The 24826-nt window shown below is 40.6% G+C and overlaps 4 protein-coding genes across 9 annotated transcripts; 1 reads left to right on the top strand and 3 right to left on the bottom strand.

Annotated features, from left to right (window-relative positions):
* The first annotated feature begins 358 nt into the window (after positions 1-358).
* Positions 359-4137, top strand: LOC125220256 (putative disease resistance protein RGA1). Of its 5 annotated transcripts, none has more exons than XM_048122421.1 (3): positions 359-2281; positions 2348-3777; positions 3965-4137. In XM_048122421.1, exons 1-2 carry the CDS (start codon positions 382-384, stop codon positions 3763-3765), a joined length of 3318 nt encoding a protein of 1105 aa, XP_047978378.1. In that variant the 5' UTR covers positions 359-381; the 3' UTR covers positions 3766-3777; positions 3965-4137. The 5 variants fall into 5 exon arrangements, with proteins under 5 accessions (XP_047978378.1, XP_047978383.1, XP_047978386.1 ...); XM_048122426.1 differs by having other exon boundaries at positions 359-1645; positions 1730-3777; XM_048122429.1 differs by having other exon boundaries at positions 359-1252; positions 1439-3777.
* A 789-nt stretch (positions 4138-4926) lies between these two features.
* On the bottom strand, positions 4927-7738 carry LOC125220473. The gene is made up of 2 exons (XM_048122647.1): positions 6675-7738; positions 4927-6584 (listed from the first exon to the last, which is right to left on the bottom strand). The coding sequence occupies exons 1-2, from the start codon at positions 7540-7542 to the stop codon at positions 6283-6285; spliced, it is 1170 nt and encodes a 389-aa protein (XP_047978604.1). The 5' UTR covers positions 7543-7738; the 3' UTR covers positions 4927-6282.
* A 5-nt stretch (positions 7739-7743) lies between these two features.
* LOC125220379 (putative disease resistance protein RGA3) lies at positions 7744-14295 on the bottom strand. Of its 2 annotated transcripts, XM_048122557.1 has the most exons (8): positions 11770-14295; positions 11442-11613; positions 11185-11308; positions 10879-10972; positions 9670-9738; positions 9467-9561; positions 8993-9245; positions 7744-8627 (listed from the first exon to the last, which is right to left on the bottom strand). In XM_048122557.1, exons 1-2 carry the CDS (start codon positions 14226-14228, stop codon positions 11454-11456), a joined length of 2619 nt encoding a protein of 872 aa, XP_047978514.1. In that variant the 5' UTR covers positions 14229-14295; the 3' UTR covers positions 7744-8627; positions 8993-9245; positions 9467-9561; positions 9670-9738; positions 10879-10972; positions 11185-11308; positions 11442-11453. The 2 variants fall into 2 exon arrangements, with proteins under 2 accessions (XP_047978514.1, XP_047978509.1); XM_048122552.1 differs by having other exon boundaries at positions 11442-14295.
* Position 14296: 1 nt separating this feature from the next.
* LOC125212246 (disease resistance protein PIK6-NP-like) lies at positions 14297-14830 on the bottom strand. Its single transcript, XM_048112358.1, has one exon. The coding sequence runs from the start codon at positions 14828-14830 to the stop codon at positions 14297-14299; it is 534 nt and encodes a 177-aa protein (XP_047968315.1).
* Between the last annotated feature and the right edge of the window lie 9996 nt (positions 14831-24826).

Below are 24826 nucleotides of genomic sequence, written 5' to 3' on the forward strand. Positions count from 1 at the left end.
TAGTACTAAAACAAAGACTTCACTTGCCTTGTGCCGACTCTAAGCGCACTGCTGAAAGTAATGAAATTCCACAACCTATACATATTTATTTAGTTTGTTTTATAAATATTAGATTGCTAATCTATATTAAGTAATGATGTATTTAGAAGCACAAGTAAATAGTCATTCTTAGTAAAATGAAATTTTACTTGCATCTGTCAGCATAAGAATATACCAACGTTAGGATAAGATTGCTCACCTTTATATTCCAAACCAATCATGCAAAAGGGTGGGCCACAATTGATTATTGATCAGTGAGAATTATAATACAGGATAGAAAATATTAGCACATCATCCACAAGTTTACAGACATTCTTCATTTCTATCTCTCTCTTCAAAACCATGGAAGGAGTGTCTTCATCATCCATTGAAGTTCTTCTCCAAAACCTCATCAACCTTTTTAGTGAAGAGTACTCTTTACTTCGAAGTTTCGATGAAGATGCCCAGCAGCTGCAGAGGACATTGGGGATGATTCAAGCCTACTTGAATGATGCTGAGAAGAAATCCATCACCCAAGATGCCGTCAAGCTATGGTTGAGGGAGCTTGAAGCCGTGGCTTTCGATGCTGACAATATCTTGGATGAACTCAGCTATCATCTTCTCCACAAAAAAGTGAAGAAAATGAAATCATCCAAGGATAAGGTACTATCATGCTTCTCATCCTTTAATGGCATTTTGCGTCGGCGTAATATGGCTCACACAATCAAACAAATCAATGCTAATTTTGAGTCTATGAACAAAAGAGCAACAGATCTTGGCATTCAAAGCATGGTTGTGAATGCACCTGCTGCCGCTGTTGATCATACTACCGTCGAGACAGATTCGTTCAGTCTTGATCCAATCTTCATTGGAAGAGATGACGATCTGCCTAAACTAGTTGACATGCTCACTCAGACAAACCCGGTGGAAGAGAAACGGGTGTTCTCAAGCCTTGCTCTAGTGGGAATGGGGGGTATGGGGAAAACTACGTTGACTAGAAAAGTCTTTAATCATGAAAGGGTAAAGGCTCGATTCGGATCACTAATTTGGATTCATGTTTCTCAAACTTTTGATGCAATTAGTCTTTTCAACAAAATACTTTATAAGGTGACTAAAAAGGCTAGTGATGGAGTTGAGAACAGAGATGGTATTATGGAAAAGCTTCAAGCAGCTCTCAAGGTTAGAGTTGAGAGCAGAGATGATATCCTAGAAAAGCTTCAAGAAGCTCTCAAGGGTAAAACTTTTCTCCTTGTTCTTGATGATGTATGGAATGATGATGTTTCGAAATGGGAAGACTTTATAAACTCCATATTGGGAGTTACTTCTACTAATGGAAATGGCATTATCATCACCACCAGGAGTGAAAAAGTTGCTTCTATTGTTAACCCATTTCATATTCATCATTTGAATGGCTTATCAGATGAAGATTGTTGGTCCATAATCAAGGCCAAAACTTTTCACAAAAATGGTGGAGTTCCATCAGGATTTGAGATGATTGGAAGAAAGATTGCAAAAAGATGTCAAGGTTTGCTGTTAGCTGCCAATGTAGTCGGGGGTGTGCTTCGTGGTAAATCCGAAGAAGAGTTGCGCTTCATCAATGAAAATTGGCTTTCAGATGGCGAAGGAGGTGAAAGTATCTCTAAAATATTGAAATTGAGCTTTGATCACCTGTCTTCACCATCGCTCAAAAAGTGCTTCACCTTTTGTTCAGTTTTCCCCAAAGGTCGGGCAATCATGAAGGAGGAGTTGATTGAACTATGGATGGCAGAAGGGTTTCTTCAACCAAGCCGACGAGATGACATGGAGTCTGTGGGTAACATGTTTTTTAATGTGCTTCTACATAACTCTTTGTTGCAAGTTCAACGGACAAATAATTATGGAGGTGTTTGGAATTATGGAATGCATGATCTTGTGCATGATCTTGCATCTTCAGTCTTATCCAATATTGCACATGACAGTAATCCTGTTCGATACATGTTTCTCAAAGAAGAATCAAGTTCTATTCCAAAAAAAGTGGCCAGACATTTGTGTACATTATTCTTGGAAGGTGGAACTTCTGGTACTATATTCTCAAACTTTGAATGTCTGCATAATCTGACTCTTTCTGGTGATTATAAAGAGTTGCCCAATTCAATTAGGGAGTTGGTACATTTGAGAAATCTGAATATTTATGATACAGAAATTGTAAACTTGCCGAAATGGATTGATAAACTCCATCACTTGCAAACATTAAGAGCATGCTGGAAGTTAGAGAATCTGCCTAGTACGTTGAAGTATATGTTTAACTTAAGGCATCTTTATATCGGTTATAATACAAAGTTTTCGGCAGAAATTGGGAGATTAACTAGTCTCCAAACACTACCTTACTTCATAGTAGGCAAAGAGAAGGGCTACCAAATTGAAGAGCTCGGAAGTTTGACGAATCTTAAAGGAAGGCTAAAGATTCGTAATCTGGAGGAGGTGCATGGTAAAGAAGATGCTCAAAAAGCAAATATATTTCAGAAACCAAAGTTATTTGATTTGACGTATACATGGAGTGATGGTAGAGAAGATGGAACAAATGATGAGAGTGTATTGGAAGGTCTCCAACCTCATTCAAATCTGAAAAAGTTGGAGATATCAGGATTCAAAGGCATACGATTTCCAACGTGGGTTGAGAAGATGGCAGTACGTGATGGGCCTCAAGGATCTTGGGTACCACTTGATAACTTGATTGAAATAAATCTCTTTAGGTGCTCAGAAATTGTGGAAATCCCAACGCTGGAGCACTTGCATAATCTCAAGTCTCTTCATTTGAAAAGATTGAATAAGGTGAGGTTCATAAATGCCTCATTCAATCATTTAACATCACTCCAAATAGAAGAGTTAGATAGATTGGAATGTCTGCCAGAAAGGGTATTCAGTGACAATCAGAATCTCTCATCTTTGGATATTATAAATTGTCGTGTGTTGAGAGAATTACCAGATGGCGTAGACACCCTCAATCATCTGGAGTACTTGTATATTTGGGATTGTGAAAATCTGAAGTCGATTGGGAATCCAAGTGGTGGAGCACGGCAATCACAAGGGATCCTTCGTTGGCTGAGCATTAAAAGGTGTGGAGAGCTGACTGAATTGCCGTGCCAAATGCTAGAGTCGTGGGCGCCTACAGTTGAGGATCTTAAATTGGAAGGACTAGGGAGGCTAAAGAATCTACCAACGCTAATTGACTGTCTCGCTAAATCATCTACTCGTCTCAGAGAATTGACATTCAAAGGTGTTCCTAAATTGATGGCTGCCAATAGTGGTACTGATAGTGTTGAGAGCTGGGATCTTAGCAACTTGAAAGAATTAGATATAGATGTGAGTGTTGAATGGTCAAGAGAGGATAGTGTTGGCATTGCAGAGACCGTGGAAAGGATGCTGCAAAGATGTTGCAACTCACTTACATGGTTAGAAGTGAAATGGGTGGAAAATTGGGAGTGGCTTCCCCAATCAATTCAACATCTCACTCTTCTTAATTGGTTAAAGTTGGAGAATATAGGAGTAGAAGAATTGCCCCAATGGTTGGGGAACCTCTCATCTCTAGAAAGGCTACATCTATGGAATTGCAATAAGTTGAAGCGCCTGCCCTCTGTGGATGCATTGAATCACCTCACTAAATTAGAAAATTTATATATTAGAGGTTGCCCAGAACTATGTATTGATTCAGAGTGGCGCAACCACCATCCCCATCTCAAATTCGAGGTCGAAGGCCAACCTGTTTGAATGTTGTTGCAAGTAAGTATCATTTTTTTCATACCCAAGCAATGGATATCTCTCTCTATTTTTTATATATTGCCTGAGGTTTTACATTTATTTCCAAAACTAATAAATTTGAAAATTTTAATATAAACTTATCCAATCATGAATCATATATAAATCAATTGAGAAATATTGCTAATATATGATTTTTGTTGTTATATAGGTATGGTTTATGCGAACTCAGGACTTAATAAGACAGATGGGGTCCGCATCATCGTTGTCGTCGTCGGTGTCCCAGTTACCTACGTGCTAAGGAATTGAGGTCTGAAATCTTCTAAATGTTAATGTTACCCAGCTCTGCTGGTTTGTGTTGTGCACCTTTTTCTTCATTGTTCATTGTTTTCTTTCATAAAACTTTGATAATATAGAGAATCAATCGTGGATGAGACTAATAGGTCCTTGACCTATCGAGCCTGCGCACCACGATTTGAACGAACAAACAGAGGAAAAGATAAACCCTGGTTGAGGTGCTAGGGGGCGATTTCCGCCAAAACCGGGAATGAGAACAAGTAATTAACTTTATTTCTCAATGAATAAAAAAGTACATATACCTCTAATTTGTAGAATACCAACTAGGCTCAGTAAAATAAAGATTGCATAAAAATAGCTAACTAAAATATAAGATATGTTAAATCAAGTAATATTAAAAGATATGGAGAAACTTGGGGAACAAGACATAAGGAATCTTGTCGGACAAGGCATGAGGTCCCTATCAGAGACGCGCTAACTTCATTGTAGGGATCAGACCACTCGGGATTCGCTAATTACCGGGACCTCTTTTATTGATTGGTTCTGAGATGGCTAATCTCAGAGGTACAAGCCAAATACAACTGTGGTATCATTACACACTAAGTACAATGTTACAAACAGAAACCCCAGACTAAGCTTAAGAACTCCTTAGTTCTTGAGAGTCCATCTTTTCTGGTTGTACCTGCACACTTAGTAGCTGGATTAGTCACACAAGAGATTGATCCCGAAGGATCTAAACACAAAAGAGACTAAGTCAGAGAATCGGGCCACAAGTGGCTCAGGTCACAGCAATGACTGCACTAGGCCTCGAGACCTCCCCAATCCTCACGGCAAGTCACAAAGGAGAGCACCGTTGAACGAACTCAAACCAGAGATCAGTGGAACCCTAGATCTCACCGGCCAACGCACACCACGGCTGTCTCACACGCGGACTCACCCACACAACCCCAGAACACAACCAAGAACACAAGACCCCTCACCACACACTCCAAGCACTTCGGGATTGGTCACAGACTTAAAGACCAAACCCTAGAAAGAGAAGGAAACCGAAGAAGTTGCCTAACACTCAATCTACACCGGTAGAACTCTTAGGAACTGAGAATCATCGGTGGAACAGAAAGCTCGAAGGAGAACTCCGGCTAGGTTCGCCGGAATCTTAGAGAGAAGGGAGAGAGAAGAAGACGGTTTCTGGAACAAGAGAGAGAGAGAGTATCGAATACAGAGAAGACTAACCGGTCTCTCTCACTTAACAAACACAACACTCATCCAACGGCTGTGAGCCATGATCCGCGTGGAGAAAAAAAATGGGCTATGACTGCGTTGGATGACACCCTGATCAAGCATTTCCTTCACCTGCTTCTCAATTTCATTCTTCTGGAAATAAGGATATCGGTATGGTCGAACATTTATCGGCTTTGAGTTTGGGAAAAGGTGTATGCGATGATCAAACTGTCTGGCCGGTGGAAGGCCACTTGGCAATTGAAAAACTTCCTCATGCTCCTGCAATACCGCGCTGATCGCCTGTGGGAGGTCGTCCGGAAAGATCACTGTTGTGGACTTTGAATCCTGCTGAAGAGAGAGCTGGACTACCTCATATAGTTCGAAAAAAGAGGCCTTCGAAACCAACGAGGCCAGCGAATGGAGGGAGATCTGCCGCGGGGGCTGCGCCATGCCAGTGAGGACCACCCGTTCGTCACCCCGGACAAACTCCATCGACTTGTTGAGAAAATCGGTAGTCACACGACCCAACGACTCCAGCCACTCCATACCCAAAACTACATCAAGGCCGTGAATCGGCAATATATGAAGGTCTACATGGAACAATGTTCCTTGCATATTAAACGTGGTGGCCTTAGACATGTGGGAACACAATAACGATTCATCATTCCCCACATAAACACGGAACGACTTCACTGCTGTAAGAGGCAATTGGAGTTTCTCCGCCACTCATGGGTGGAGGAAATCATGGGAGCTGCCCGTATCCACCAAGATCTGTACGCTTTCAGCACCAATTGTGCCTACCAAAATAATGGACTTCGAACGCCGTCTCCCGTCAATAGTGTGCATGTAAGAAAGGTCGGATGTGATCACCTCATCGTTAATCGGGGGGTCACCTTCCTCGACTGGATCATCCTCATCATCCTCAACACCCACATAAGCTAGGAAGCGATGCTTGCACACATGGCCCGCAACCCATTTTTCCGGGCAATAGTAGCAGAGGTCCAGCCGCCTTCATTCCGCTTTCTCAGCGGCGGAGAGCCAAATAATCGATGTCTTAGAGCCCTCTGGTCGCGGTGGTGGCGGTCCCTGGCGGACCTGGGTAGCCGGCGATGCCTGGCTAGGACCCGATGGAGTGGTAAAAATGGCCCCAGGACGAGAGTCGCGTTGCTGCCACGGTCTGCGGCTCGCGCTGGGCGCTGGCTGCGCCAAGTCCCGGTGACACCCTGCGATCTGTACCGCCAAGGTGAAAGCTGCCGCCGGGGTCAGCGGTTGATGGAGAAGCACCTCGTCTTGCACAGGTTGTTTTAGTCCAGCTACATACAAATCCAATAACACATGATCAAGTAACCCAATGGCATTGTTTTGCAATTTCTCAAAGGCCAATTGATATTAAGAAACAGTACCTGTTTGATGGAGCTTTTTGATCAAGCCAATATGACTCGTATAGCACTGAGGGTTGAACCGTCGACGAACGTCATCCAAGAAGTCAAACCACGTAATATGCTCGTGACTGGAGCAGTAATTCCAAATCCAGTCGGCAACCACGGGGTCTAAAAGAGCGATGACGTAGTGCAAGCACTGGTTTTCCGGTGTGCCAATGTGGTCAAAATAAAATTGGATGCCCCGAATCCAATTATTCACCTTTGTGCCATCGAAACAAGGAGGCTTCATTTTGACACCCGAACGAGAGTGAGGATCCTGAAAATTGTGGCTACCGGTATGGCGGATGTCGGGGGGACCCAAACACGACAATGGGTTAACCATATGAGGCCGGCGCAACAGTGGGCGATTCGGAACGCGATTGATGCTCAAGTCTTGCTGATACTGCGGCAATCTCGTTGTCATGGTCGTGGATTCAGAAAACCCCATTCCCGGCACAGTCTGAGGCACCGTTGAGGAGAAAAAAGCGCCTATGGTGTGTGGCAGAGTAGACACCAATCCGAAAGAGGGTGTCGGTGTCGACGAGAAACCAGATGGAATCGGAACAGATTGGCTGACTGTCGGTGTCGGCGTATAGGTGAAGATTGGCATAGGGGCCGAACTAAGGGTGGATAGCTGAGTGCCGAACGGAGGGGCTGGTGGCGGCCACCCTGGAAACATTTCCAGGGGCTCGCTCACATCCATTCGTGAACGAATTACGCTGACCGCGTCAGATGCTCTAACTGTAACATAATCGCCGACAACGGCGGTTGAGTGACCACCAGTGATGACGTCGTCGAGTGTGGTGCTGATGGTGTCCGTCCTGCTCGCCGCAGATTTGCCTGAAGCCATCGCACACGGTAGGGAGTATGAGAACTGGTAGAAAGCACCAGATGATGCGATGCGAGATCGTATCGGGAATCCGATGACGGTAAAGGCCAAGGGGGTGGTTCGTTCGCAGAGGTCCTCTCCGTCGAACAGCCGCCGTCCGCTAGGTTTTCTGCGTCAAAGGAGGGATAACTTGCAAGGAAAGAAAATATGCGATAGATAAAAGATAGGTAAATTATGATTTATTGATATTTCGTCAATGCACAGAATCCCTATATATACTAAGGACCCTAGGTTTGGTTCGACTCGATCAATTCCGGGAAAGAACCAACAAGAAAACCCGAAATGGAGCTTATAATTACGCTCGACCCAATAAGCAAAAATAATAAAATAGTTTAAGCAAAAATACTAAATAATATTCCCAAAACTCTAAATAATCAAAAAAAGTGCTAAATATATTCAGCAAACTTCGTAGGCTTCTTCCTCTGCCTAACCGGATACCTTCGACTCTGTTCCTCCTCTTCCGACGTGGATAACTCTGACTTCTCCTCATTGCTGGGCTCCTCGCTGCCATCGTCTCTCACAAGTGGATCCTCTCGTGGGGTTGTAGGTAATGTACCCGTATCAGTATATGTCACAATGTGATATAAGAGTATATGAATGTAACACTCTGCTTCTCCGCCTGTTTCCATCTTTCAATGTGATATATACAATGCTTATTTCTGCCCTTTGCGAAAAAGGGCGAATAGGGGAGGCTAAGGATTTGATGGTGCAAATGGTGAACAATGAGTTGAGAAAGGAATAACAGTTGATATAAAAGTTTATCAGAATCAGGCGAGCTGCTGTTGAATCCATATCAGGATTCCGTGTTTCATTTCTGTGTGACTGATTGCTAACAAAAGTGAACAGAAGCCAAACGCGTCTCAAGAGCAGGAGAGAGGATCTCGTTTCTTCCATGGCAGAGGGAAACACGTGATGCCCTGAAACCAAGAAAGTGAAGGACCAACTCCAAGATGGAGGGTGGAGATACATAAAAGGTACTGCATCTGCTCTATGATGACGCCCACTGCATCTGCTCTATTGAAGTTCTGAGGTCACCCAAACTGTACCTATAACAACAAAAATCATAAGATTGGATGATTTAACTACAAAAGACTTGCAAAAAGCACATTGAATCCTGATGTAAAGTTGAATCTACTTATATTTTGGACATGATTCACCTTCTTGTTCTTGAAAAAGAAATTTATAATAAAATCTAACTGACGTTAGCTTCGACATGAAACAAGAAAAACTAACTTGGCTCTTCATCACCCTGTGACAGGAATGCAAGTCATGGTAGTCAACAATTCTAGAAATGTCAAATACAAATCTCCCATGATAGTTATTAAACATATTATTAAGGATGTAAATCAATACCTTGATGATATTAATAGTGAACTTTTTGTACGAATAAACAAGGGAAGATTATACTTACAATTGAGCAACAGATCTAAAGCTTGTGACCATTAACGTAGATATTGGTGCTGCGATTCAAGATCTTGTGCCTCTCAGAGTCAATCCGTAACTGTGGACAGTCGCGAATGTGCAACTCCTGTAATTTGGTGAGGCACTGCATTGAAGGAAGACTCTTCAAGTTTGTAAAATCTGATAGGCACAACCTTTTTAGAGATGAGAGCCCTCCAAACCATTTAGGCAATGCTTTTACTCCAACATCAAACAAACTGTACCTATAACAATAAAATCATTTACTACTATTAATATATTTCAATTAATTTATCTATGATTGGATGGTTCTATGTTAAAATTTTTACAATTTGGTAGTTTTTGAAATACATGCAAAACCGCAGGCAAGTTTTTGCTCCAAAATTGCTCTCGCACATCTCTGTTTCCTAACATAACTTGCAAGATACATACAAATCTACTCCACGGAAATTGTGAGATATCTTACTAGCTGATCAAAGCATTCTCCCGTAATCATACCCAAAAATCCATCACAGCCTACAATGATACACGTTATAGGGAGCTAATCTCACGAAAGCATGCCTACAAAACAGGATATTAGTATGTGAATACCTCCAAATACAGAGACTGCCAATAATATCTTCACATTAGACTCAAAATATTGCATCCTAATCAGGAAAGAAGCATTACCATATAATGCATCTCCTTTCTCCGCTCGATCAATCTCTGAAAGCAGCTTCACTTTCCGCCTCGTCTGTTCTGGAAATTGTTCAAAATTTACTGAGAAGACTACTTCATGGTTGAACCATACTAAGAAAAACAATAATGATTAAAATCATCAAACACATGGTATTCCACTAATTCCTACAACGAATCAAATCAATACCCCCAAATTTTCCACCAAAAACCACACTATCAAAAACAGAGGAAAAAATACAATATAATTTCAAACGAAATGAAAAATTAACCGAGGAAAATCTACTCGTAGTTGATTGATTAGTTTGTTGATGGAAGCATCACACTAATCGGAATACTTATGGCGAGCGTGAGAGGGTTGGGGGATGCAAGGCACAAGCAAGAGTTCCTTATTCCCCGTCTTTTATAGTACTCCTTAGAAAGTTACAGCATGTAGTTTTAGTATGGCTCATTTATAATTCTCTATGATTTTCATTTATTAACATTGAAGAAAAAGGTGCACGGCACAAAGAAACAAATTTACAGAAGTAACCGTGAAATACACACAAACTGTACCTATAACAACAAAAATCATATACTATTGATTCATCTAAGATTGGTTCTATCTTAAAATTTTTACAACTTGGTGGTTCTAGAAATACATGTAAAACCTTCAATCATCAATACAATCAACCTTCATTCCTATGTGCTAACAATAAATCAAGAAAACTAAGATTCAAAAAGTATATATGTTCAGACGGGGGTGTGATCAATTGCTAACTTTCTTAAGTTGCTAACTTGCTAACTCATCAACGCAATGTATTAAAAATGTCAACACGGTCACGTTAAAATGTCAACACATGATTTTGTTGATCTTTAATATAATGTGTTGATATTATGTGTTGATATTTTAATGTGACCGTGTTGACATTTTTAATACACTGGATTGATGAGTTAGCAGAGTTAGCAACTTAAATAGTTAGCAATATAACGCACCCCTGTTCAGACGTCTCTTTAACACAATTCCTTGCAAATAAATATGATTAAATTCATCATGCAACATTACTCCTCCAATGATTCAAAAAAATATTCATCCACATAAACTGGTCTAATACATTTAGCGCGTCTCATCAAAATTTTATGAGAGAAAACAATGAAGAAAAAGGTGCACAACACAAACCAGCAGAGCTGGGTAAGATTAACATGTAGTAGAAGATTTAAGACCTCAATTCCTTAGCGCGTTGGTAACTGGGACGCCAGCGATGATGGCGACGACCCCACCTGTCTTACTGAAGTCATGAGTTCGCATAAACTATACCTATATAACAACAAAAGTCATTTATTACCAATATTTCTCAATTGATTTATCCATGATTCATAATTGCATAGTTTTATAATAAAATTTTCAAATTTAGTACTAGTTCTGAAATACAGGTAAAACTGCAGGCGATGTATAAAAAACAGAGAGCAGTCCATAGCTTCAATAAACTCTAGTTCTGAAACGGAATATGAAAAGAATATGATACTTACTTGCAACAACATTTAAACGGTGTTGCGCCACTCTGAATCGCTAGGTAGTTCCGGGCAATCTATAATCTCTTGAGTTAGGCACTTCAACGCAACCAAGAAGGGTAGACGCTTCAATTTGTTGCATCTACATAGAGATAAACATGTTAGATTGGACGGTTCTATCTTAAATCCGCAGGCGATCTACGAAAACAGAGAGCAGTACACAGATTCAATAAATTATTTTTTGAAACGGAATATGAAAAGAAAATGATACTTACTTGCAACAACATTCAAATGGGTTGCCCATCAACCTCGACTTCCAGGTGGGGATGGTGGTTGCGCCACTCCGAATCAATGCATAGTTCCGGGCAATCACTAATATATATACTTTCTAATTTGGTGAGGTGATTCAGTGCATCCACATAGGGCAGACGCTTCAACTTGTTGCAACTAAATAAAATTAAGCTTTTTAGAGATGAGAGGTTTCCCAACCATTGGAGCAATTCTTCTACTCCTATATTCTCTAACACTAACATATTAAGGGCAGTGAGATGTTGAATTGATTGGGGCATCCACCCCCAATTTTCCATCCCTTTCAATTCTAACCTGGCAAGTGAATTGCAACATCCACGCAACATCCTTTCCACAGTCTCTGCAATGCCAACACTATCCTCTATTGACCATTCTACACTCACATCTATCAGTAATGCTCTCAAGCTGCTAAGATCCCAACTCTCAACACTACCAATACTAGCAGCCATCAATTTAGGAACACCTAAAATCTTCAAATATGTGAGACGAGTAAATGATTTAGCGAGGCAGTCAATTAGCATTGGTAGATTCTTTAAGCTCCTTAATCCTTCCAAAACAATTTCATCAATCGTAGAAGTCCACGACTCTAGCATTTCACACGGCAATTCCACCAGCTCTCTGCAGTTTTCAATGATCAGCGCACGAAGAATCCCCTGTGATTGTCTTGCTCCGCCACTTGGATTCCCAATCGACTTCAGATTTTCACAATCCCGAATATACAACAACAACAGAGAATTGAGGGTGTCCAAGCCATCTGGTAATTCTCTCAACACACCACAGTTTGTAATTTCCAAAATTGAGAGATTCTGATTGTTAAGGAATAACCATTCTGGCAGACATTCCAATCTATCTAACTCTTTTATTTCGAGAGACATTAAATGATTGAAGCATTCATTTATGAGCCTCACCTTCTTCAATCCTTTCAAAGAAAGAGACTTGAGATTAAGCAAGTGCTCCAGCCTTGGGATTTCCTCGATTTCTGAGCACCCAATGAGTTTTATTTCAATCAAGTTGTCAAGTGGTACCCAAGATCCTTGAGGCCCATCACGTACGGCCATCTTCTCAGCCCATGTTGGAAATCTTATGCCTTTGAATCTTGAAATCTTCAACTTTTTCAGATTTGAATGAGGTTGGAGGCCTTCCAATACACTCTCATCATTCGTTTCATCTTCTCTACCATCACTCCATGTAAACGCCAAATCAAATAAGTTTAGTTTCTGAAATATATCTGCTTTCATAGCCTCTTCCTTATCAAGCACCATCTCCAGATCTTGAATCTCTAGTGATCCTTTGAGATTCTTCAAACTTCCAAGCTCTTCAATTTGGAAGCCCTTCTCTTTGCCTACTGTGAAGTAAGGGAGTGTACGAAGACTAGTTAATCTCCCAATCTCCGCCGGTAACTTTGTATGAGAATAGATATGAAGATGCCTTAAGTTAAACATATACTTCAACGTACTTGGCACATTCTTTAACTCCCAGCATGCTCTTAATGTTTGCAAGTGATGGAATTTACCAATCCATTTCGGCATGTTTACAATTTGTGTGCCATCAATATTCAGATTTCTCAAATGTACCAACTCCCTAATTGAATTAGGCAACTCTTTATAATCACCGGAAAGAGTCAGATTATGCAGACATTGAAAGTTTGATAATATAGTACCAGGAATTCCACCTTTCAAGAATAATGTACGCAAATGCTTAGCAACATTTTTTGGAATGGGACTTGATTCTTCTTCAAGAAACTTGTATCGAATTACAATGCTGCCATCTGCATTATTGGCTAGGATTGAGGATGCAAGATCATGCACAAGATCATGCATCACACAATATAAAACATTTCCATAAATATCTTTCCATTGAACTTGCAACAAAGAATTCTGTAGAAGCACATTAAAAAACATGTTTCCCACAAACTCCATATAATTTCTTCGGCTTGGTTGAAGAAACTCTTCTCCCATCCATAGTTCAATCAACTCCTCCTTCTTGATCTCCCGACCTTTGGGGAAAATCGAACAAAACGTGAAGCACTTCTTGAGCCATGGTGAAGAGAGGTGATCATAGCTCAATTTCAGTATTTTTGAGATATTTTCACCTCCTTTAGCATCTGAAAACCAATTTTCATTGATGAAGCTCCACTCTTCTTCAGGCTTACCGCGAAGCACTCCCCCGACTACATTAGCAGCTAAGGGCATACCCTGACATCTTTTAGCAATCTTTCTTCCAATCATCTCTAATCGTGATGGAACTTCACCATTTTCATCAAAAGTTTTGACTTTGATTATAGACCAACAATCTTCATCTGATAAGCCATTCAAATGATGAATATGAAATGGGTTAACAATGGAAGCAACATTTTCACTCCTGGTGGTGACGATAATGCCATTTCCTTTAGTAGAAGTAACTCCCAGTACGGAGTTTATAAAGCCTTCCCATTTCGAAACATCATCATTCCAAACATCATCAAGAACAAGGAGATAAGTTTTACCCTTGAGAGCTTCTTGAAGCTTTTCTAGGATATCATCTCTGCTCTCAACTCTAGCCTTGAGAGCTTTTTGAGTTTTTTCCAAAATATCATCGCTGTTCTCAACTCCATCACTAGCCTTTTTAGTCACCTTATAAAGTATTTTGTTGAAAAGACTAATTGCGTCAAAAGTTTGAGAAACATGAACCCAAATTAGTGATCCGAATCGAGCCTTTACCCTTTCATGATTAAAGACTTTTCTAGTCAACGTAGTTTTCCCCATACCCCCCATTCCCACTAGAGCAAGGCTTGAGAACACCCTTTTCTCTTCCACTGGGGGTTTCTGAGTGAGAATGTCAACTAGTTTAGGCAGATCCTCATCTCTTCCAATAAAGATTGGATCAAGACTGAACGAATCCGTCTCGACGGAAGTATGAGCAACAGCGGAGCAGGTGCATTCACAACCATGCTTTGAATGCCAAGATCTGTTGCTCTTTTGTTCATAGACTCAAAATTAGCATTGATTTGTTTGATTGTGTGAGCCATATCATGCCGACGCAAAATGCCATTAAAGGATGAGAAGCATGATAGTACCTTATCCTTGGATGATTTCATTTTCTTCACTTTTTTGTGGAGAAGATGATAGCTGAGTTCATCCAAGATATTTTCAGCATCGAAAGCCACGGCTTCAAGCTCCCTCAACCATAGCTTGACGGCATCTTGGGTGATGGATTTCTTCTCAGCATCATTCAAGTAGGCTTGAATCATCCCCAATGTCCTCTGCAGCTGCTGGGCATCTTCATCGAAACTTCGAAGTAAAGAGTACTCTTCACTAAAAAGGTTGATGAGGTTTTGGAGAAGAACTTCAATGGATGCTGAAGACACTCCTTCCATGGTTTTGAAGAGAGAGATAGAAATGAAGAATGTCTGTAAACTTGTGGATGATGTGCTAATATTTTCTATCCTGTATTATAATTCTCACTGATCAATAATCAATTGTGGCCCACCCTTTTGCATGATTGGTTTGGAATATAAAGGTGAGCAATCTTATCCTAACGTTGGTATATTCTTATGCTGACAGATGCAAGTAAAATTTCATTTTACTAAGAATGACTATTTACTTGTCCTTCTAAATGTTAAATCTTATCAATTAGATTACGAGATCTAGTGGTTGAAATAATGCCACATAGATTATATTTTAAATTAAAAAATTAGTAAATAAATTTTAAAGGTATTAATGTCAATTCTTATATATAGTAGTTAAAATAAAGAGTGATGGTCAATTTTGGTTCAAAATATGTGACCAAAATACAAATTTGGTCTAAAACATTTGCTTTTTGAAATATATGTCCATAACAAATGAAAATGTCGCTGAAGTAGTCTTTTGTTTATGGTACAGGCAAAAAACTAATGGTCAATGATAATTGCACAGTGGCATAACCGTTAGTTTTTTGACTGAATCGTGACAAAAGGACTACTCCGATAAGGATTTCATTTTTATGGACCTATTTTTCAAAAAGTGAATATTTTGGACCAAATTCGTATTTTGTTCATATGTTTTGGACCAAAATTGACAATTCTAAAATTAATCATTTTCCCTCTCCTCAAACAATTCCAACAAGGATTTCGACCTGTTTTTCAAAAAGTGAATATTTTGGACCAAATTCGTATTTCGTACAAATGTTTAGGACCAAATTTTGACTACTCTAAAATTAATCATTTTCTCTCTCCTCAAAATTATCTAAAAAATTTAAGTTTACTTAACTCTCTTGATTTAAATTATTTTTTTGTAAAAAATATATCAAATTAAAGGAAATTCGTAAGGATTCTAACGAGATCTCAATTGCATATATTCTGACAATAATCGGATGATGAAATTTTATAATTTTTATTTAATTTTCGTATATGTTGATAAACAAATTTTATATCAATAAATGCATCAATCAATCTCAATATAATGCTTGTACAATACAGTAAAACTCCGTGTTAATATTTTCTAGCACTTAGGTTAACATTCTCATGTCACTGTGTTGATATTTTTAATACACTGTTGATATAAAAATCCATGAAAATTATTACGTTATAACATCATTTTGTTGATATTTTATCTACTATTTATTGAAATCCGTGAATTCTAATCTCATTCACTCATTTTAAGATCCAGGGATGTAGGATTAGTGTTGTAGATTGAATACTATATGTGATAGGGACTCGGACTCGAGTCCATCCAACCATGCTCACCCTATCAGCCCGTCGACAACAATCTCAGGCAGCCCAGCCCAGCAAGGATGAAACAACCCTAGATTCACACCCTGCCAAATCCCAACGATATCACAATATATCTCTTATCTAAGTCTAGGGATTTTGTGCATCAATCACAAATCCTTAACCCGTATCTTTTTATATTTATGTTATTGAGTAATTTAGATTCTATAAATTAGTCATATGTTTAGCATAATTATCATTGAGAAATATGAATTAACTTCTATTCTCATTCTTGGTTCCGAAACCCTAGCACTTCAACTAGGTGTGTTTTATTCTTCGATCAATCTCCGTCGTACGCGTGCTCTTTTTGCATCGATAGAACCTCACGTTCTATCAATATGTATTTTAATATGACTCTAGAACCTAATACTTATAAAAAAAACTATTATAAATAGGAAAATTGGTCTCTAAAACCATGAACTTAGCCTAAAATTTGGTAATTCGCATGAACTTTGAAATCGGTATATAATATCACGAACTTTGTATTTTGTTTAGTATTTCCCATGACATGTCTATTACTATATTTGACTAGCTTAGGAGGCTTTTTCATCATACTTCACACAATTAAATCAACGTTATTTTTAACGTGACTTTTTATCTCACATGTTATGAACTTAAAAACTGGTTTCAAATATTATAAAACATATCACAGTTGCCTACATTAAATAAGATTTTGATGAAAATATCTTATTTGAGTGAGTTTGAGAAATACCAAACAAAATGCAAAATTCGTAATATTATATAACAATTTCAAAGTTTATGAAAATACCAAATTTTAGGCAAAGTTCATGATTTTAGAGACCAATTTCTCGTATAAATATGTATAGGTTTGGAATATCATCACTTTCAGCAGTGTGGTTAGAGTCCGCACAAGGCAAGTAAATTCTTTGTTTTTGTACTTCATAAAATTTAACATTAAATGTGAATTGCAAGAAAACAATTATAATTAATAGATATTAAAAAAACAGACCATTATGGAATACATTAAATCATAAAATTACATTTTATTGACAGCTGAAACTACATAATTGAAATTCTAAATTATACAGTACATTCTTAAAAGCCAAAAAATACATAATCGTAATCATAAAATCACTTGTGGTTTGACCAGAGTGTACCTAACTTTGTTCGACTAAAGCGTGCTGCGCGGATCGTGGATAATTTTTCATTCCAGTGAAGTAACTTCTCTACGAAACATATCTTCCCCCCATCGCACGTAACTTCTTGTTCGAACTTCAAGAGTCTGCGGGGATTTCGAACTTTTATCGGCTTGTTTAATTCACGAAATAAGGTGATTAACACCCTCATCGGTCAAACTGATATCGCCAGCGCCATAATTAGGATTCATAATTTGCTAGAGCAAACAGAGCAACAAAAAATCATGAAGAAGTTCATGAAATGTGTGAAACATGAAATGGATTGTGTTAACCTATGTCGAATCATTGACAATATAGAGAATGAGAATCTGTCAAATATTCACACACCAAATGTTCATGTTGAGAGAATTTTGGATAAGACCTTAACATCAGCTCAAGAGGATCCTTGCCACATTAGCAGCCCAAGTTGGAAATATATTCTGTTGATGTTGAAAGGAAGAGAGCAATCGGATGAGAGCACTCTCCGATGTTCTTGATGCAATGCTGCACTCTCCCACGTTTATGAGGCAGTTACTCCATGAGGAAGTTTTTCCACTTGTAGTTATTATATATAGATGTATTTCTGATCATGTAAATCATCAAGCTATAATGATTTCTTGCTTTATTATGTTTTTTGGCTGCTATCCTTTTAGGGATTGGAGATGATAATAGTAGAAAGGGTTTAGAAGTAAAAAAGAGTATAAAAATCAAAATTTTATCATTGCTCTGTTGGATATTTTGATGGACTCTTATTGGGCTGTGATTATTTGTTGAGCCCAGATGTTGTTAATTGGGTTGAGCCCAATTACTTAACCCCTCTCACCAGATGCTGCCACGTGTCCTCTTTATGGATGATGGTCTCCTAACCGTTGGATTTAGGGTGAGACGGTTTATGTGTGTGTTGGCTTCGTTGAGCCGTTTCATATCTCATACACACTCTCTCTCTCTTCGGTGTAATCTCAGAACGCTCTCTCTTCTCTCCTCTCTTCTCCGGTGTTCTTCCGGCCTTCTCTTGGTGATCTTTCTCGGTTCTTTGAGAGTAAGATCTTGTGTGAGTGCTGGTGTGAAGCAATCTCTTCGATTGCTTAAGTTCTGGAGAAGTTCTAGGGTTTTGCGAGTAGAGGCTTTGTCCGGTGGATCTTGATATGGTGTGAGGGGCTTTAACGGTGGAGGTATTGGTGGTCTGAGGGTTAACTCTATCCAATCCAGTTGTGCTCCTTGGGTCTTAGTTCTGGACGAATAGATCTGTGTTTGTGTGGCGGGTTCTGAGCCAAGATCATTTGATATCTTGCTCTTACGTTTAGTGTTCTTAGTCAATTTCTTGTGTTTAGATCCGAGAGGATCTTTCTTTGTATTGCTGACTCGTTTCTTGAGTGTGCAGGTACAATTGAGTGTGATTGAAGCAGGCGTGATAGCTTCAAGGTCTTGTAATAGTTAGAACTAGATTCTAGTGATCTTAGTTTATATTACTTGTTAAATCAGCCGCGTGGGTGAGAGTTTGGCTGAGCTCTCTTGTACAAGAACAAAGAGGTCTCGGTAATTAGTGAACCTAGACTGATCTGATCCCTACAGTGGTATCAGAGCCACGGGGGGATTAGTCTAGCACGCCAAGTCGCTTAAGGAGGTGGGCAAGTGGAATCCTCCTTCGAGAGGGGATTCACTCTGGTAAATTGGCTCAATCTCTTTCTTGTTTTAATTTTCTGTTTAGTGCCAACTATAGGTTTGGGCTTTTGTTGGTGATCTTTCTCGGTTCTTTGAGAGTAAGATCTTGTGTGAGTGCTGGTGTGAAGCAATCTCTTCGATTGCTTAAGTTCTGGAGAAGTTCTAGGGTTTTGCGAGTAGAGGCTTTGTCCGGTGGATCTTGATCTGGTGTGAGGGGCTTTAACGGTGGAGGTATTGGTGGTCTGAGGGTTAACTCTATCCAATCCAGTTGTGCTCCCTTGGGTCTTAGTTCTGGACGAATAGATCTGTGTTTGTGTGGCGGGTTCTGAGCCAAGATCATTTGATATCTTGCTCTTACGTTTAGTGTTCTTAGTCAATTTCTTGTGTTTAGATCCGAGAGGATCTTTCTTTGTATTGCTGACTCGTTTCTTGAGTGTGCAGGTACAATTGAGTGTGATTGAAGCAGGCGTGATAGCTTCAAGGTCTTGTAATAGTTAGAACTAGATTCTAGTGATCTTAGTTTATATTACTTGTTAAATCAGCCGCGTGGGTGAGAGTTTGGCTGAGCTCTCTTGTACAAGAACAAAGAGGTCTCGGTAATTAGTGAACCTAGACTGATCTGATCCCTACATGCTCAACAACACTATTGATATAATAGGAAAAATTTAATAAAAAAAATCTGATTTGGTGACGACCACTCTCACGCCCAGTGAAGGAGCATCACATAGCGAAGGTGATTAATCCCCTCTGCTTGCAGGTGTGATGGCGCCCGTGCCCTCTAACCTCATTCACATTGTGTTCAACGATGATCCCTCCCCTTGATCGAATGCTTAACAATCCGCATTATAGATGATACATCTACATCTTCTATTGTATTCAAGCCATCTTCACATTGGCCATCATTAAATAAAGCCTCCAGCATTATGTTATAAGAAATCACATCGCGCTCTAACCCATTGGCGTGAATCATGGTAAAAAGACGAAAAACTTCATCAACTCGTCCCATTTTACAGTACCCGTTCATCAAAATACTATAGCTTGTAACATCAGGCTTGATTCCGGATTTCACCGCTAGTTGGAAAATGTTTCTAGCTTTATCCATTTCTCCTATCAAACAATATCCATTTATCAATTCATTGTATGTAACAATATTCGGTTGAACATCAATTTGCTTCATAGTGACCAACATATGCTCGGCCTCTTCCATCCTTCTCTCTCGGCAAAGAGCATCAACAAAAATATTACAAGTAATCACATTTGGGCATACCTTATCCGTTATCATCTTGTTTGACATGTCTTCAGCCTCCTTCCTTCTACTATGATTGCATAACCCATCAATTATTGAAGTAAATGTCAAAACATGGTCCTGGTCCAACAATATCCCAATAAAGCCTGAAACTCATATGGGCCTGGTACTAATATGGGCCTGGTCCAACAATTCCTTTTTAAATTCCCGTTTGAAACTCATTCTTCCCCAGTATCCTTTATTCAGTTTGTATATATAGTTGCAAAAAGAAAAAAAATATTAATAACATCAAAATCAGAAACTCAGTGAGTACATGTTAGAGATGAGAGGATCCCCAACCATTGGGGCAATTCTTCTACTCCTATATTCTCTAACTCTAACTTCCAAACTGTTGGAAAGTGAAGAAATAAATAGCTACCCACTATTTATTATAATGAAGTTGCTAGATTACATTAATTATTTGAAGAGTTCCTAAAATGTAAAGTTCCAAGCTTCTTTATTGTTGTAGTTGAAGAGTCTCAAACATCCCTATAAATAAGGGTGATGAGCATATCATTAAAACAATGAAAAACAACAAGAAATACAATCTCTTTACTTTCTACAACAATATGCCTATCCAATCTTTCTACATCTCTCTCGGTTACCATCTTTAAGATGGTATCAGAGCAGGAAATCCATAAAAAACCTCTAATGGAGGTCAACCAAATATACACTCTCGAGCAATTGGTCGAGACAATATCAAATCTTATTGATTTGTACAAAGGAAACGCAAACCAAAATTCATTCAAACCAAAAAATCTCGGAGTAGAATCCAAATATATTGCTCCTGTTGCAACAACGGTGTTAGCAAACAGCCAAAGATGTATCACCACAAAACCATCCCTTTCTATGTTGCTGGATCTTCACCATGCCTTTCTCACGAATCTGCCCTCACCCCGAAGAAGATCAGCGGCGAATATCCTCCGTCTCCCGCTGAGGCTAACGGCGTATCTGCCGGAAGACCATATGATACGGAGTCAAAGCAGTGCGAAGAACAACCATCAGCCCAAGAAGCGGAGGCTCTGCCTCAGCTTCACCAGCCCGCGGCGATCGAAGGAAGACATAAAAGGAATTGTGGACCGCCCAAGAGATATGGAAATTTTCTTTAATATATTATTGTTTCCAAGTTTAGTTTATTAGCTTACATTATTTAATTCCTTTAGAGATATTTTCTTTCCTTTTGAGTAGGACGGCTTAGTCCTATAAATAGTCCTACTTCATTCATTATGCAATAAGAAAGAATTGGAATAATTGAATTCTTCTTCTTTCGCTTAAGTTCTCTCGCAATTTTACAAATCCTCAACATCCTCGATACTCCAAGTTCTTGCCTCGGAAGACTTGGGGGTATCAATTGGTGCTTTCATCCCGAACTCTCTATCATTGTACTCTAAACACCACCGTCATGCCTGTGATCACGGAACCATCAACGTCCTCAGGGGACGGCATCGCCAGCCGCCTGGACGAGCTCTTTGAAGCCATCACGCACTTGACATCGGAGCTGGGTACAACTAACAAGGTCCTCGCCGACACACGAGCTGATCAGGTGAACCTCCGTGCGGCTGTCCGCGACTTCACCGGAACTGCCGGGAACAACGACAACAACAACAATCATAACAACGGCAACAACAATTTCCGCAACCGGAACCGTCAGGACAAGCCACCAGACGCCGGCCCAAGAATTCGCCTCGATCCTCCACGCTTCAACGGTGAGAATACGGAGGATTGGATCGACCATGTCGAGACATATTTCGATTACAATGAGACACCAGCTACAGAACGCCTTTTTTTGGTTAGAATGCTCATGGACCCTCCGGCTTCAGCTTGGTTTCGCTATTACCGTGCGAACAATTGCGACTCATCCTGGGAGGACTTCCTTCAAGCGATCCGCCATCGTTTCGACCCGGATTACTATGTGGATTATGTGGGTGTCCTTTCAAACCTCAAGCAAACAACCTCTGTGCAAGACTATCAAGCTGCTTTTGAAGGCAACTTAGAGAAGATTTCTGGAACAGCGGAGTCGACTTTGATCTCGTTATTCATCGCAGGGCTCAAGCAACCGGTTCAGAGCGAGTTGAATATTCTCCGCCCAACTACTCTCTCGGCAGTCTTCGCTCTAGCTCGGGAACTGGAGGCGTGTCACCAAGCAGCTGCTCCGTCGGTTTCACACCAATCTAGAAGACAATGGCAAAACAACTACCCAATGTCAGGTAATAAGCCGGTCATTCCAGCCGCAGCACCAGTCCACCGGGCGACTGCTTTTCCATCGCCGCATACAATACCAGTTGTTCGCGTATCACCAGCTGAGAAAGCGGATCGCCAGCGACGGCGTCTGTGTTATTTCTGTGAGGAAAAGTGGATCCCAGGCCACAAGTGCAGCAGCACATTCCTCGCCTTTATGGGTGACGATGACGGTACAGCCTGCCCGGAGATTCCAATGCTACCGCCACCACCAGACTTGATCGAGGCTACTACAATGGAACCTACGGTCATCACTGCGGACGTATCTAGCATACACTCTTTGTCCGGCACGCAGAACCCGCGCTCGCTTCGGATAGTGGGGCTTATCCGTGACACTCCGTTCCAGGTCTTACTTGACGGAGGGAGTACTCATAACTTTATTCACCCATCTATTGTGGAGAAGCTAAGCTTACCTTTAACAACGGTCAATCCGTTCCGTGTCTACGTCGGAAACGGTGATTCCCTCACCTGCACGGCCTTCTGCCCGAAGACACCAATAGTACTCCAAGGCCATAACTTCGAGATCGATCTATATGTTTTAGCCATCCACGGCCCAGATATTGTCCTCGGCGTTCAGTGGCTGCAAACCTTGGGTGACGTGACTCATGATTATGCAAATCTTACTGTCAAATTTTATTGGAGGGATTAGTTGGTCCGACTCAAAGCCGCGGATGCACGTCCGCGACCAATTTCGTTCAACGCTTTGACGGCGCTAATAGCAGAAGATAACGACGTTGAATTATTCGAGCTCGTGCAGTACAAGGACCCGATCCCTGACAATAACATGATCGCCGAACTCCCAATGGATCTTCCCCCTTCTATTCAAGAAGTGCTGCACATGCACACACAGGTATTTCGACTGCCGGAGGCTCTGCCCCCGTCTCGCCCATGGGATCATAGGATCAGGCTTCCACAGTCAACAAAGCCTATCAATGTACGCCCATATCGATATCCATATTTCCAGAAAACGGAAATCGAAAAACAGATTCATGAAATGTTGAACCAAGGAATAATTCGTCCAAGTGTCAGCCCTTTCTCATCCTCGGTTTTGCTCGTTCGCAAAAAAGATGGCACTTACCGCTTCTGTATTGACTATAGGGCATTAAATGCGGCCACAGAGCCTGACCATTTTCCATTTTCCATTTCCGACGGCTGACGAGCTGTTCGACGAACTAGGTGCAGCGCGATGCTTTTCAAAGCTAGATCTCCGGTCGGGGTACCACCAAATACGAATGCACGAGGAAGACATTTTCAAAACTGCATTCCGCACGCACTCAGGACACTATGAGTTCTTGGTGATGCCATTTGGATTGACGAATGCTCCATCCACCTTTCAAGTTGCAATGAATGCAATTTTTCGACCATTCCTCCGAAAATTCGTAATTGTGTTCTTTGATGATATATTAGTCTATAGTACCACTATCGTCGAGCATGTTCAACACCTGAATGAAGTACTCACTATACTTTCCTCGCATTCGTTCTTCGTGAAATTGGGAAAATGTTCGTTCTGCAAATCGACAATAGATTACCTTGGCCACATCATGAGCGCTGGGAATTTACAAGCAGACGCAACTAAAATCCAAGCCATGACCGATTGGCCAGTTCCCACAACGGTTAAACAATTGCGAGGATTTCTAGGCCTCACGTCAATATGCAATGATCGCAGCCCCACTCACCGACCTGCTCAAGAAAGACAGTTTCATCTGGGACGAGTCCGCTTCCGCCAGCTTCGAGGCTTTGAAGAAAGCAATGACTTCTGCACCGGTCCTTCGTCTTCCAAACTTCAACAAAGTATTCATCGTGGAAACAGATGCCTCTGACTTAGGTATTGGAGCAGTCTTGTTATTACAAGAGGGGCACCCAATAGCCTTCTTTAGTAAGAAACTCGGTCCTCGGCGTCGCATCGCATCAACATACCACAAGGAACTCTATGCAATCGTGGAGGCAGTTCAAAAGTGGAGGCAATATTTGCTTGGCCGTGAATTTGTGATAAAAACTGATCAACGCAGCCTCAAGGAGCTCTTGCTCCAAGTCATTCAAACCCCGGACCAACAATTCTACATTCGGAAATTGATGGGTTACAAATTTTGCATCGAATATAAAACGGGAGCGTCAAATAAAGCTGCAGATGCATTGTCACGGAGGGAGGCAGAGTCAGGAGCAACATTGGCGACTCTGTTCACCGTCGTAGATCAGCCAATTCCGAACATCTTGGCCGATACTCAGACGGAAAATAGGGAAGATGATCACCTCCGTCTTTTGCACTCCGCAGTCAAAACGGGAACAGCTTCGTGCCATATATCA

This window comes from Salvia hispanica, chromosome 1 (genome assembly GCF_023119035.1).
Source record: "Salvia hispanica cultivar TCC Black 2014 chromosome 1, UniMelb_Shisp_WGS_1.0, whole genome shotgun sequence".
Taxonomy (NCBI): domain Eukaryota; kingdom Viridiplantae; phylum Streptophyta; class Magnoliopsida; order Lamiales; family Lamiaceae; genus Salvia; species Salvia hispanica.

Coding starts and splice junctions, on each gene's coding strand:
- LOC125212246 (XM_048112358.1), bottom strand. CDS start 14,830: ATGGAAGGAGTGTCTTCAGCATCCATTGAAGTTCTTCTCCAAAACCTC.
- LOC125220256 (XM_048122415.1), top strand. CDS start 382: ATGGAAGGAGTGTCTTCATCATCCATTGAAGTTCTTCTCCAAAACCTC.
- LOC125220379 (XM_048122552.1), bottom strand. CDS start 14,228: ATGGGGGGTATGGGGAAAACTACGTTGACTAGAAAAGTCTTTAATCAT.
- LOC125220473 (XM_048122647.1), bottom strand. CDS start 7,542: ATGGCTTCAGGCAAATCTGCGGCGAGCAGGACGGACACCATCAGCACC. Junction 6,585..6,674: donor CAAAAAGCTCCATCAAACAG/GTACTGTTTCTT, acceptor ATTTGTATGTAG/CTGGACTAAAACAACCTGTG.